This window comes from Rutilus rutilus (assembly GCF_951802725.1).
Source record: "Rutilus rutilus genome assembly, chromosome: 2".
Lineage (NCBI taxonomy): Eukaryota > Metazoa > Chordata > Actinopteri > Cypriniformes > Leuciscidae > Rutilus > Rutilus rutilus.
Genome location: NC_140210.1, coordinates 60,638,609 through 60,654,079, shown reverse-complemented (window position 1 = coordinate 60,654,079; position 15,471 = coordinate 60,638,609). Strand labels below are relative to the sequence as shown.

General features: G+C 40.6%; 1 protein-coding gene across 2 annotated transcripts in view; it reads right to left on the bottom strand.

Annotated features, from left to right (window-relative positions):
• The window catches only part of LOC311286250 (NLR family CARD domain-containing protein 3-like), a 66,923-nt gene extending 52,868 nt beyond the window's left edge, over window positions 1-14,055 (bottom strand). For both annotated transcript variants that reach the window (XR_014626514.1, XM_084402377.1), the window contains exons 1-3: window positions 13,934-14,055; window positions 12,728-12,915; window positions 10,253-12,172 (exon numbers count right to left, since the gene is read on the bottom strand). Coding sequence is in view for 1 of the 2 variants with exons in the window: in XM_084402377.1 (XP_084258503.1) it covers window positions 10,253-12,172; window positions 12,728-12,879 (2,072 nt within the window). In the remaining variant the exon portion in view is untranslated. The remainder of the gene's footprint in view (window positions 1-10,252; window positions 12,173-12,727; window positions 12,916-13,933) is intronic.
• Between the last annotated feature and the right edge of the window lie 1,416 nt (window positions 14,056-15,471).

Genomic DNA, 15,471 nt, shown 5'->3' with positions numbered 1-15,471 from the left:
ATTTAAATATTGATGATTACAAGTTTGGGGGACATGCGATTAATTGCGATTAATCACAGCAAATTGTCTTTCTTACATTTGAGCCCCTGCCCCTCGATTAACTCTTTGCAGGTCCCTGGAGGTTAGTGAAGTAAAATAGGCTATGCAAGCTAGTCACCTTTTAAACTAATGAAAAGTTTCATTTGGATTTTAATGTTCAAAATATCTACAGGATAAAATAAATGAAAGTACTGGTTACATGATGATGTATCTAAGTGCGAAAGTGTGTTACAAAAAAAAAGATCAGTAGTGCAGATGAAGGAGGAAAGAGTTTCATTTTTCCACTATAAATTTCTACCTTACATCTGAAAATTAACACAAAAGAAAAACATGAATAATCCTGTCCTAATCCTGTTTGTGACCAGTCATGGTATGTCAAATTTGTATGTCTCAAAATGTCCATTTCTATCCACAAAACTTGCCAGAAGTCATGGTTTAAGGGGTTATAAAAAATAAATAAAAATCTTGCACCCCCGGACACCCCCCCCCCCAAACCTGGAGTTTTAGGACACCACTAGGTCACTTGATGGAGTTTTTCGGTTCCTTGCCACTGTTGCCCTTGGCTTGCTCAGTTGGGGATATTCTGTTTGGTTGGTTTGGGGAAAATTGACACAGACTCTATCTATCTCTATCTATCTATCTATCTATCTATCTATCTATCTATCTATCTATCTATCTATCTATCTATCTCTATCTATCTATCTGTCACATAAATTGGTTGTCTGGGAGGGTAATGGTTTGTAAAAGTTAAAAAATGTTAACATAAGATATCTCTTTAAAAAAATAAATAAACATATTTAAATCTTTTTAAAATTGACTTTTGCAAATAACCTTTGTTAAATTTATAGAAGTATTTGTTAATATTAATGGACCAGAGCTTAAATAGTTTTATTTTTTAACTAACAACTAAAAAAAGATTTATAAATACTAACCAATATATATATAAATTTTAAATGGGCTTTTTTTATGAGAAGTTTTTATTTCTATGATGCATTTATTGGAGAGAATAATCCTGTCAGACGCACCACTGCTGTGAACGCGCGTTCACGTAAACACAATTTAAACAATGTATTATTCAATACATTACTTCTATATAATTATATATTAAGTTGCTCAAGCAAGTGGTAAAATATTTAACCATGTACTTATATTAAAATCTTTTGTATTTAAATTTTAATACAATAAATCTTGCATGTCACAAAGAACTTGTTTTTCCACCTCCACGAATAAGACGAGTGTTGTTCATTATGTCGCCTTGTTGAGGTAAATTGTAGATTTCCTTGCTTTAACTCAGTCTTAAAGTGAAAAAAGTAGTAATTAATTAAATAAATTTATGGTGAGATTACTACATTTTATTTAATTAATCGCACTTATGGTGAAATTACTAGATTTTCAGGTCAATCGGTGTTCATTTTGACCACGAAACATGCGCTGTCACTTTAATTCAGCGTTTGCAGCACAGCAGAAATAGACTCGGTGCAGAAACGATCTCTGCACTGCTGTATACGCACCGCAACTGGAACAGATCGATCATCGACGGACTGCATCCTCGTGCAGTGTGAAAGCTCTGTTAACATGGGTACGGAAAAAAAATACTCACCGCAAACGAAATATATGTGAAACGGGCGTTAGACTTGGAGCAGGAGAGCTACTCCGGCTGCTACTCGCAGTAGAGCGAGTGTTGCCATCTTCAGTTCAGCGACACATTTCCAGCCGCGCGCTCTCTGTCCGCTAGTGCTCAACTGTATGTGACGCAAGTGTTTGTTTGTGTGTGAGTGTGCGCACTCATTGGGATAATTGTAAACACAGACAGAAAAGACATGCCATCGTGGAAATAAGATAAATAACATATTACTTAAGGGCCATTTAGTTTTTTTTTTATAAAATAACAAATTGTAATCTGTCGCTATAAAGAAAATCAAATCAAATTTACTTGACCTCCAAGGGGGGCGGGGGGAGCCGTTAGGAGGGCGGGGCGCCCCCCTTATATAATGGTAGGGGAAACACTGAAATGAGCGAGTGCATCATGAAAGCCTTTTTTTTAAACCGTGTTTTTGTCTTATCCAGAATTACTACGTTAAGCCTGCAATAAGCGTTTTTACTAGGACTATACTTTAGACTAGGGATGTCCCGATACCACTTTTTCACTTCCGATACCGATACCGATACCGAAGCTTTGGCTATTTGCCGATACCGATATCAATCCGATATTTTTTTTTTATTCTTGAACTAATACTAATAATAATAAAATATAATGGAAGCACTTTGCTCAATTAGCCACATAAAAACACCTCACTCAAATGGAGAAAAATACTTCTCCAGTATATAGTCCACAACAACAGATGATAATGAAAGACTGCCAGCCTTTATTCAAAAGACCTTGAGATATGTTTGGTAACCTGCTATATTTCAGATCAATATATTTGTTTCCTTAAAATTTTAATTAACTTTAACTTTATTCTCATCTGAATTATAAATAATTTATTTCTGTATAAAATAATACTACTTTTAAAAACACATTTGATTTTCTTTTTTATTCAATGTAGAATGTGTAACTTAAAAATAAACAGATTAGTGCTCTGCTTTAGGACAAGAAATGAAAACCAATGCAATGATGAATGTCCAAAAGATGAGATCATTTTTTCTTTTAAACAGTGTGTGTGTGTGTGTGTGTGTGTGTGTGAGACAGTTACAGTTTGACAAGAGTTTACAGTTTGACAAAAGCACAATGTTGTGTTTTACACAAATATAAGTAGGCTAAACACTTTTTGCAGTTTTAATGATGTCCTGTATGAAAATGACGGAGTATGTTTTTATGTTTCCACTGTTCGATCGCGCCGGTGCCTCTCTCTTTCTGACACTCACACACACACACTTCAGCATTGCAATCTTGACATCGCAGCCTGTTAATTTTGCTGTGTTCACGCCAAACGCGAATAGAGCATCAAATTTGCATCTATCGCGTCTAGTTAGATGCTTGAACAGTTTGAATCCATTCGCGCGTCCAAAGCGAATAGGACGCGCCACGCGCATATAATGATAAAGTGAGCGTTTGAAGCGATAGACGCGCGTTCAGAGATAAGGCGGGCTACAGATTAGGTGTCCCTAAAGAACCCGCATATGCGCGTATCTAACAGTAACGTTAGTTCCGTATTACATTAATTAATGTGCACGCGAGATTTATTTATTTTTATACCGTGTATTCTCTGTGTAAATCCATGCACCGAACGTACGTTCAGTACGAATACGTACCATTCCACCCCTAATGGGTATCGGATCATAGGTATCGGATAATTTTTTTTCTCCCCTCCGATATCCGATCTAGCGTTTTGGGCCAGTATCGGCACGATACCGATGCCGTGGATCGGATCGGGACATCCCTACTTTAGACTGGCGGATCGCAGTCGCTGCAGAGTAGCCCAGTACCTGCGTGACTCGTCATAGACATAAATAGAGAGAAGTAGCTCCGGCAACAATGTTCTTCCGCAAGACGCATGCAGTTCTGTTTATTAACTGCTAGAGCGCTAATTCATTCAGTAATGAAACAAGTAAAGTCTTTATGAATCAATCATTCAAAACGATTTTAAAAATAATCTGTTCTACACACATCTTACATTCAAGCATATTCTACCCCTTCTGAGAGGGTATTCTCCACTTCTGGAGATACAATATGCTAGGAGAGGTCCCAAATTATTCTAGAGAATCATGCAGAATTTTTTATTTTCCTTCAGAAAAATTAAAAAAAATTTTTTGCAAAAATTGCTTAACAATATGTTGAATTTGTTGACATTACCAGTCTGTTAAACTCATTTTACAAGTCTAATAAAGGTAAAATCTATTAATAATCTTTCATTGCACAAAAGTATTATAATATGAAAGGCTCCAATACAGAGCGGCACAAAGCGCTTATGCGTATCCCGTATAACAGTAGTAACATTGATCATCTTGGAGAGAGTTTCATCATGTTGACTGCCGTAACCGAACGCGGCGCGCTGTTTGAGTGCTGGATGGAGAATGACTGACAGCCGCAGCGGAGGGAAGCACTTACTTGACTTTAACGACAATATTAATCATTAAATCACTTTATCACATTAAACTGTGGAGTGGCTTTAGAACACTTATAATATAGTGCACGAAAAGTTGACGGTTCTTTACAATGTTTTTGTGGCTTTTGTGAGGCTTAACAATAACACACAATAGTATACGCACAATATCAGATTTGGATGCCGATAGTGAGTATCGGATCGGCGCATCTCTATTCGAAACTGCTATTAAGTATTTAAATTAATTTGTGTACACTCATAATAAACCAGAACACTGTGGCTTTGTAAAATAAACAAACAGGATGTGTTTTCTGTCGTCTTGGTTTCCTTTCCGTCAACTAGTTTGTGGAGCGCTTCACAGAAATAAACCAAACTCAGCAGAACACTGTCACACAGCTTTTCTTTTCTTTTGTTAATCTGTTAATTATTGAAGTCAAATATATTTAGCATATTTATTCCTTTTATATAGCCTATAGACTATGACTTTATGAAAACAAATTATTATTTTAATTTTAAATGTAACTGCATTCTCCTTAAATCATCCTGGCGACCCAGAGTTTAGAAACCTGTGCTCTAGGGAACTGAGTTTGGCTCCACTAGTATAAGTGAACCTCAGGGAATATAATAATAATGTAAAAACTAGTGGTGGGCATATATTCATTTTTTTAATCTAGATTAATCTCACTGTCATCTTGGAATTAATCTAGATTAATCTCACTGTAATCTTGGAATTAATCTAGATTAATCTTGATTAAAATGGCTCATTTCATTGCTCATCAGAATATGTGCTACCCAAATAACGACTAAAAGGCTGTTTACACCTGGCCACTTCATGCGTTTTCTCAGATCGTGAAGAGACCAGGTGTAAATGCCCTCCGAAACGCATTCGAGACAGATTTGAATCCGATCGCTCACACCACTTCAGGAGGAGGTCTGGGCCGCACTCCAGACCATCTGGACAAGTGTAAATGCATCTGGTTGTTGAAACCACATATGTAAATTGTACTTCTCCCAAAAATGCTAAAAAAAATAAATGTGTGAGAGCGTGTTATAGGCTATATGTAATGTTATAGCCAGATATGACGACGCTACTGAACACGCATCACCGCAGATGAGCAGCTGAGCATCTATTCATTAAGCCAACATGCAAACTATCGCAAATCAAAGTGAAAGTAAGTCACAGACGCTTAACACACAATCATCATTAAAAGTAGAGAAACGAAATGATCTTCCAGGGCTGTTGCCGCTCTCTCTTATTGCGGTCTTTGATTTTGAAATTTTAGCTGATGATCAATAAAATGCAGCTCATATCTGCTGCTTTCGGTAACGTGCATTAAATCTGCATATAGATTAGATTAGATTAGATTAGATTCAACTTTATTGTCATTACACAAGTACAGGTACAAGGCAACGAAATGCAGTTTAGGTCTAACCAGAAGTGCAATAGCAGCAAGTGCAGGATATACAGTGGTTCCATAAGTGCAGAACATGGATATGTACTGAATAAATATAGAGTTGAATACTATTATAAACAAAAATTTACAGATAGATTGTCCTATGAATATAATATACAGATAACTATTACTGTGAACAGAGTTTACAGCTAGATATGTACTGAATATAATAATATACAGATGGCTATTACTATAAACAGAATGTTTACAGATAGATATGTACTGAATATAATATACAGATGGCTGTTACTATAAACATAATTTTACAGATAGATATGTACTATGAATATATATACAGATGGCTGTTACTATAAACAGAATGTGAGCATAATATACAGATGGCTATTACTATAAACAGAATTTAACAAATAGATATATGTATAAGTTAGGCTAATGAGCAGTATAACAATGGATTTAAAGTAGTGCAAATAAAGTTTGGACAGAAGCTATCCGAGTGAAAGTGCAGTGGAAAGTAATTGCATATTACAGTTAAGGTACGATATTGCAATGTATATATAAACAGTCGGTACTGTAAATAAACAGTCGGCAGTGCAAATTGAGAATATTCCAGTCAAGGTAGTAGTGCAAGATGCATATGTAAACAGTTGTTACTGTAATAACAGTCAGCAGTGCAAATGAACATTATAGTATTGCAATAACAAAATGGAGGCAGGTGTGAGGAGGGAGAGGAGAGTCAATCAGTATATGAGGGGAGTGGGATCAATGAGGGTTAGAGTTTAATAAAGAGACAGCTCTGGGGAAAAAACTGTTCTTTAGTCTGCTGGTCCTGGTCCGGAGGCACCTGAAACGCCTGCCGGAGGGCAGGAGAGAAAACAGTCTGTGGGCTGGGTGAGAGGAGTCCTTAAGGATGCTGCGAGCTCGATGCAGACAGCGTTTCCTCTGGATGTGCTCGATGGCAGGTAGTGGAGTCCCAGTGATGCGCTGGGCGGTTTTCACCACCCGCTGCAGTGCCTTGCGCTCTGCAACAGAACAGCTCCCATACCACACTGTAGCACAGTTGGTCAGGATGCTTTCTATTGCACAGCGATAGAAGTTCACCAGGATAGTGGAGGAAAGCTGATTCTTCCTCAGTGTCCTCAGGAAGAAAAGGCGCTGGTGAGCCTTCTTGACCAGGCTGGAGGTGTTGGTTGTCCAGGTCATGTCCGCCGAGATGTGGATCCCCAGGAACTTGAAACTGGAGACACGCTCAACAGCCATTCCATTGATGTGGATGGTGTCGTGTGTGCCTCTTGACACTTTCCTGAAGTCCACGATGAGCTCCTTCGTTTTGGTGGTGTTGAGGAGCTGGTTATTTTCGGTGCACCATGTGGCCAGGTGCTTGATCTCCTCCCTATAGGCAGTCTCATCGTTGTTGCTGATGAGACCAATCACCGTAGTGTCGTCCGCAAACTTGACGATGGAATTAGATCCGTACACAGGCTTGCAGTCGGAGGTGAAGAGGGAGTAGAGGAACGGGCTTAGCACACAGCCCTGTGGTACACCAGTGTTGAGTGTGATGGATGTGGAGCAGTTGGAGCCTGATCGAACATTCTGGGGTCTGTTGGTCAAGAAGTCCAAAATCCAGTTGCACATGGAGGTGTTGAAGCCCAGGTCTCCAAGTTTGGCTATTAACTTAGTTGGGATGACAGTGTTGAATGCTGAGCTGAAGTCAACAAACAGCATGCGTGCATAAGTGTTCTTATTGTCCAGATGTGTGAGCACAGAGTGCAGTGCCATGGAGACTGCATCCTCTGTGCTCCTATTGCTACGGTAGGCAAACTGGTGTGAGTCCAATGTGGATGGTAGAGAGTCTTTTAGGTGTGCCAGGACCAGCCGCTCAAAGCACTTCATTACGATGGGTGTGAGTGCTACAGGGCGGTAGTCATTAAGGCACTTCGGGCTGGAGTGTTTTGGCACTGGCACAATGGAAGTGCATTTAAAGCATGTTGGTACAGCTGCTTGGGCAAGAGACAGGTTGAAAATGTCTGTAAAAACCCCAGCGAGCTGCTCCGCACATGCCCTGAGTACGCGTCCAGGGATGTTGTCTGGTCCAGCAGCCTTGTGCGCGCTGATCCTGCTCAGTGCATTGCAGACATCTGTGGAGGAGAGTGTGATCGGTGGGTGGTCAGCTGAGGATTTGAGCTTGGTGGCAGTTTCTCTGTTGTCTCTTTCAAAGCGAGCATAAAAGTCATTTAGCTCGTTCAGGAAGTTGACATCAGTGGCTGCGGGGGTGGAGTGAGAGGGTTTGTAGTCACTGATGGCCTGAATGCCCTGCCACATGCGCCGAGGGTCAGCGTTGGAAAAGTGTCCCTCTATCTTAAGCTTGTAGCAGTGCTTGGCCTCTTTGATGCCCCTTTTCAGATTTGCTCTGGATGTGCTATAGGCTTGTGCATCTCCTGATCTGAAGGCAGTATTGCGTGTCTTCAATAGGAGTCGCACTTCCCTGTTCATCCATGGCTTCTGATTTGGGTATGTGGTGATCTGCTTCTGGGTTGTAACACTGTCAATGGTGGTATTAATATAATCCAGTACAGAGGAGGTGTAGCAGTCAATGTCCGTGTGAGAGCCACTGGTGGCTTGAGAAGCAAACATACTCCAGTCTGTGTGTAGAAACCTTTCCTGGAGTGAGAAATCTGCCCCCGCAGGCCACACCTTGATGGTCTTCACTGATGGCTTCACGCGATTGATCAGAGGTGCATATTTGGGGGTGAGGAACAAAGAAAGGTGATCTGACTGTCCCAAGTGGGGGAGGGGTGTCGCGACGTAAGCTTCAGCCATGTTTGTGTAAACATGGTCTAAGGTTTTGTTTCCTCTGGTGTGACAGGAAACATGCTGGTGAAATTTCGGTAGCACTGACTTTAAGTTTGAATGATTAAAATCACCCGCAACAATAAACGCAGCTTCCGGGTGAACGGTCTGTTGTTTACTGATGGCTGCGTGAAGTTCTTTCATAGCAAACTTGGCATCAGCATCCGGGGGAATATAGGCTGCAGTTATAATAGTGGAAGTGAACTCCCGCGGTAGATAAAACGGTCTACATTTAACCATGAGAAACTCAAGGTTAGCTGAACAATGTCTCTCAACAATAGCAGAGTTTGTGCACCAAGCTTTGTTAATGTAAATGCACAATCCACCACCTCTGGTCTTACCGGAGCCATCTAATGTTCTATCCGCCCGGAATGTATGGCGTCCCGCTAGCTCAATAGCGTTGTCCGGTATTCCGCTGTTTAACCATGTTTCCGTGAAAATTAGAACATTACAGTTCAAAAGTCTCTTGCTGTATGTGATGTTGAGTCGAATCTCCTCCATTTTGTTCAACAGCGACCGTACATTGGCAAGGAAAATGCTGGGTAAAGAGAGCCGGTGTGGTGTTAGCTTTAGCTTAGCTCTTAGTCCTCCGCGCTTCCCCCGCCTTTGTTTACGATCTCGCCGGCGCCTGCGAGCACTTCCGCCCGGCCGGGCAGAGTGCATAGCCTCGGGTGATCTGGCGATCTCAGGAAGGAGTCGAAGGTTGTCCATAAAACTGTCGGAAATTCGCAAACCAATATCCAAAAGCTCACCTTGGGTGTACGATGTTAAGGCACAACTGTTCTGGACGAACAGACCCGAAATGAGCAAGAAAAATACTGCTAAATTACAGAATCTGGAGAGACCGCGATCTGGATATAGCGGGAATTGAATAGCGATCTGAGAATCTGAGAAATAAATTTTCCCTGAAGCAAACCCGGCGGCTTCATAGCTGCATCCATGTTAGCACGTCACGTTTGATGTGGTCATTTCACAGTAGGCATACACACAGGTTCGAAGCCCCCTACAGTACAATTCGGCTATACATCCGCGCTAAAATATCAAGGTGAAAGTCATCATAGCTTGCGTAGTATAGACCCAGCTCCCAACCCAACTTTGAGAATAGATTAACGGCGATATTTTTTTTGCCGCCCGATAAGAGTCTCACGTTAACGCAGCTTATACTACAGGGCCGTTGAATGCTTGTATCTGATTGGTTGACGAACGTTCTAAGGTGTGCATTATTTTCAGGGAAACACACGGCATTGAATTGCGTTTTGAATAAACAAATTGAATAAATAAATAAATAATAATATTGACGCACATGCTTTTCTGTCTCATTATTGCAACATCTCTCTCTAATAACTGCATAAAGCCGAGGACACACTTTAAGGCCGGTTATCAATGTAATCTGATGACTGATCATGTCCAAACGCGTGTTCAGCGCGTTCAGTCTGTGTTCAAAGTCTGTGTTTATAATCTGCTGCAGTCGATGAAAACAGTCAGAGAATGTGCCAGAGTCGTGTGTGCCAGCATTAGTCTGCTATCAGTGGCTCAAACCTCCGTTAATAACTCTAAAATGACGTTTTGGAATTAGCAACAGAGGCATGGGATTAGATGCGTAAGAAAGTAGTCCTACAGATTCAAGAGCATTTTAATCACAAAAACTTTACAAACGTCTTGAAATACAGAATCTGAACAATGTTTCGAGGTGTGGTAGCTGTAGTACTCCGCTTCGCGTCGTGACCGTATTACCACCTCGGGTGTGCATTATTTTTCTAATAATTCAACGGCCTGTCGTCAATTATTCCTTACATGTTAACGCCGATAACGGCCCACCACTAGTAAAAACTCCATGTCATGACCCCTGTAAAGATGTAAGATGCATTATTAAAAGGATTCTTTAGCTATTAATGATTAAACACTCACAGAGCTTTTCTGCAGTTGACCACAGCTGGTACCAGTCTTCTTCTCCCCTCAGCTGATGTGTTGTATTTCATGGTGTTCAGCTCATCCAGCGCCTCCTCTGAGATCTGAAGCATGTAGGAGATTGTTGAGCAGTGAGACGGAGAGAGAAACTCCTCTGAGTGTTTGTCTGATTTCACAAACTCCTGAATCTCTCTGGACAGAGTCTGATCTTTCACTTCCAGCAGACAGAGGAACAGATTGATGGATTGATCAGCTGAGAGATAATCATCATCATCATCATCTTCATCATCATCATCATCATCATCATCATCATCATCATATCCATCATATCCATCATATCCATCTTTGATCTTGTCTTTAATGTCCTGTGTGGTTCTCCTGATGCTCTCTGAGCTGTTCTCTGTGTGTGTCAGTAGATCCTGTAAGAGTCTCTGATTGGACTCCAGTGAGACGCCCAGCAGGAACCGCAGGAACAGATCCAGCCGTCCATTCTCACTCCTGAGGGCTTTATTTACTGCTGATGTTAGTAGATCATACAGAGAGACTTCATCAGACCTGAATACACCCAGAAGCTGCAGTGGTTTCTTGTTCTTCATTAAATAGCAGTAAAACACATAGAAAGCAGCGAGAAACTCCTGAACGCTCAGATGAATGAAGCTGTAGACTTTCCTCTGATGAATCACAGATTCCTCCTTAAAGATCTCAGTGCAAATCCCAGAATGCACTGAGGCGTCAGTGACGTCTATGCCGCTCTCAATCAGGTCCTCCTCATAGAACATCACATTGCCCTTCATCAGCTGATGGAAAGCCACTTCAGCAAGTTTCACAATCACTTCTCTGTTGGACTGCAGGAGTTTCTCTGGATCTCTCTCTTCATACTTCTGATTCCTCATGTTGATCTGAATCAGCAGGAAGTGGATGTACATTTCAGTCAGAGTTTGAGGGATTTCTGCACTCAGATCTTCTTCCAGGAGCTTCTGAAGCACAGTGGAGGAGATCCAGCAGAAGACGGGTATGTGGCACATGATGTGGAGGCTTCTTGCTCTTCTGATGTGTGAGATGATTCTGCTGGCTTGATGCTCGTCACTGATTCTCTTCCTGAAATATTCCTCCTTCTGAGGCTCATTGAATCCCTGAATCTCTGTCAGACGGTGGATGTATTTGGAGGGGATCTGATTGGCTGCTGCTGGTCTGGAGGTGATCCAGATGAGAGCCGAGGGAAGCAGATCTCCTTTCATGAGCTTTGACATCAACACACCCACTGATGAAGTCTCAGTCACATCAGAAACTTCCTGAGCGTCTGAAAACATCAGTGTGATTCTGCTTTCATCCAGACCATCAAAGATGAACACAACTTTACACTCCTCATAAATCTTTGAGTCCAGATCTTGAAGTTCAGGATGAAAGTCCAGCAGAAGTCTGTGAAGACTGTACTGATGATCTCGGATCAAGTTCAGCTCTCGAAATGGAAGCACAAACATGAAATCTACATCCTGATTGTCTTTTCCCTCGGCCCAGTCCAGAATGAACTTCTGCACAGAGACGGTTTTCCCGATTCCAGCGATGCCTTTAGTGAGAACAGTCTTGATCTGCTCTTTCTCCTGGCGTCCTGGTTCAGGAGAGGCTTTAAAGATGTCATTGCAGTAGATTGGAGTGTCTTGTGAGTGTTGTGTTCTGGCTGTTTTCTCCATCTGTAAAACCTCATGTTCTTCATTCACTCCTTCTCTCTCTCCCTCTATGATGTAGAGCTGTGTGTAGATCCTGTTCAGGAGGGTTTCATTCTCTTGGAGTTTCAGTCCCTCAAATAATCTCTCATACTTGTTCTTCATGCTGGCTTTGTGTCTGCGTTTGACTCTCTGTAGTTCATCATTCACTGGTTGAGGAGAATCCTGGTCTCCAGTCTGATCATCTCTATAAACTCTAGAAAAACAAAAGTGCACAAATTTAAGATCAAGAAAAATAACATAAATTAAAATCTAAATCTACACAATCTTGTCAATCTTGTATTTTCTGTACAATTAATGTTTTTCATTTCAGTTTTAGTTCAACACTATTTGCATTGCATTGCATTGCAGATCCTGAGAAACACAAAGAAATAATTCTTCCTGTCTGCCGATTCATTTATTTAATTAGTGCTGCAATAACTAAGTGATAAAATTGATAATAATGGATGATGTGGAACAACATTTTTTAAAATAGTGGATATAAAAATATATATATATATATATATATATATATATATATATAAATAAATACATACATCTTCAAGAATTCAAATAAATTTTATTTTTGGGATTTTTCATCTGATTCATTGAAAGAATAATAATAAAATAAATAAATAAATCAACAGATTAATCCATTATAAAAATAAACATTAGTTGCAGCCCTATTAAAATATCTCCTCTCTCTGTGTGAATTCAGTGTGTGTGTGACTCCCATAAAACAGTTAATTCACCACTACAGGTTTACACTCACCTGAGGTCAGAGGTCACCGGTTCATCACTGAGGTCAGAGGTCACTGCTTTATCACTGAATAAAGGAGGCTTATCCATGGATCCGTCACTCTTCACAGACACACAGCTGGGATCTGGAGATGAAGATCTCTCACAGCTCTCTCTGTTCTCCATAATGAGAAACTGACTTCAGATCTGCATAAGGAAACACTGAGAAAAAAATCATAAGACTCTTTAGTAAGACTACATAAGAGATTAAGACTATTCCAGTAAGTACAGTAAAATCAAATCCCAATTCTACACACACAATGACTCTAGAGATGTGTGTGCGTTCAGACTGTAGTTGCAGCAGATTGTGGAGGATCCTTTTCTTCTGGAGTCTATAAAGTACTGGTTTACTGTGGAAGAACTGGTCTGACTGCACAAAGGCCAGATGTGAACCTCTGAGATGAAGTGGATCAGTGGTTCAGTCTCCATTACCCACCGTCAGTGTCTCACTGATGCTCTTGAGTCTCACTGAACACTGAACTTCAACAGCAGGAGGAAAAGCCTGAATCTCTCTCTGTTCAGAAGCTTCATGTGTTTCTACTGCTGTAGAGAGACTCACTGACAGCTTCTCATATCACACTGACTGATCAGCACATTTGATGAAGAACTCTCTGAACTCTTCCACATCCAGCCAGGTACACTTTTATAATGATTAATAGTTGCTCTCCCTCTATAATAATGAGTTTGCATGCAGTTAAATAATCAGATACAAGAAATACAATCACTATGAATCACATTGTTGCTTTATTATTATTGTTTATATTATCATATCATATTATCGGGCTTCTTCCTTTAAATATCACAATCCAGACACTTTAATTGGAGAGTATAGATTTTCTGTAGCGATCAGAAATACATCAGTTTGTCATAATCAATCTTCACTAAAGCTGATCGTCTGTGAGTCGACGCCTGGCCTTCAGAAGACCGGAAGTGCTCAGGTTTACATGTTTACTTTCCACCTCTGTATAGTTCAGATTGTGAAGAATCTGTAAAAGAATCTCAACTAAAAGCAGAATCCCTAGAGCTCGATATCATGATAATCCTGAAGATGAACGTGTTCACTTTTACATGCGGCACAAGTCCATAACAAAACGCTTGAAGATCGAGTTTAATATGATAGCGACGCGAAAACATTGTACAATAATATGGCATGGTATCTGAAACAGATAAATGAACTTACCGTGATGTGATAACTATATATGTTTCAAGACTTCTGAAGGTGAATCATTTCCTCAGGATCTTCTTTACTTTCGGTTTCTGAATGCGCATGCGCAGAGGACTCAGATATCAACGATAAACCCCGCCCATCTCTCTTCTTCTTCATTCAGTGTTCTGGCGGGTTTAGTTCTGTCGTGAAGGATGTTTAGCGCCTCCTACTGTATACTGGAGTGTGTGACATCATGGCTGTTTCTCAATTCCAAGAACGCAGAGAACGGACTTGTGTTCTCGTGGAGACCGGTCTTGCCAAGCTTCCTTGGAAGAACGAACTCGGAACCGGCCGCAATGACTTCTGGGACACCAGGCGAGTACTAGCTCAAGTCTGCATTCGATGCATCCTCGGTATCAAGAACACATCCGGGTTCTTTCATGCGTCCTCTGTACTTGCGTTCTTGAGAATTGGGTCTGAACTTCGACGGTTAATGATGACGTGAAACGAGAACACAAGGACACAAGATCGCTGAAGAACGCATATTGAGAAACACCCCATGACTTCCTCAATCTCTAAGCTCAGAAATGCTGTAATAATGGCGTTAGACTTCTCTAACCTGAAGAATCATGCAGAGTTTTGTTCATCTTGCTCTGATCGCACAGAAGCGTCTTCAGCTTTACATCTGTAAATATCATCAAGCTGGTTTTGTCATTTATGAAGCAAACAGTTTGATCATCTGAGAGATTTCCAGGGGTCTGTGATTATAAGAGCAGAAGTTTCATTAATTACTGCCTTTTCCTCAGTTTTACCAGAGCCCGTCTACGGAGAGCCTGTCCACTCCCTATTAAGCCCTATTGTACCGAATTTTGGTTGTAGTACCACCAGAGCTCCACTAGGGGCGATCGCCATGAGTGCAGAATGAATGGGAGTCAATGGGGCTAGACGGCTAAATTTGTCTCTTTCACCCGATTGCCGTTGAGAAATCTCAGATCTGATTGTAGATTTTGCAAGTTCAACATGGGTTTTAGGTCGAAAGTTGAATGAACGAGTACTTATGTCCTTTTGATTTCTTACAGGTTGAGTTGTTGTTGCCCATAACACGCTAGCATTCTGCTAAGGACGTCAGCATTCTGACGTCACTGACATTTTGAAAGACTTTTTAAAGCAAATAAGTGACTCTAAAAAATCTAACACCCAGTAATGTGTAATTTCTTTGCATCTCCTTTCGAATACAACATTCAAATTACTAGACAAAAAATTATATCCTGAGAAAAGTGGATTTTGAAGGGTATACCACCATTGACCTCCATTCATTCTGCACTCGTCCTGTGAGCGCCCTCATATGGAATCAGAGTGGAACTGCAACCAGTTCAGAAGCCGGAAGTGTAGTGAGAGTGAAACTTCTCGCCATATTAGACATTCTCTGGTTTTACTCACTTAGTTTCTCATTCATTTACCAATATCACATTTTACTAACTCCCAATTATTACTAAAACAGCATTCATTACAGCTTTTTTACAAAAATGCTTCACACAATATTTAATTTTAAGCTTAATGGTATTATGAGA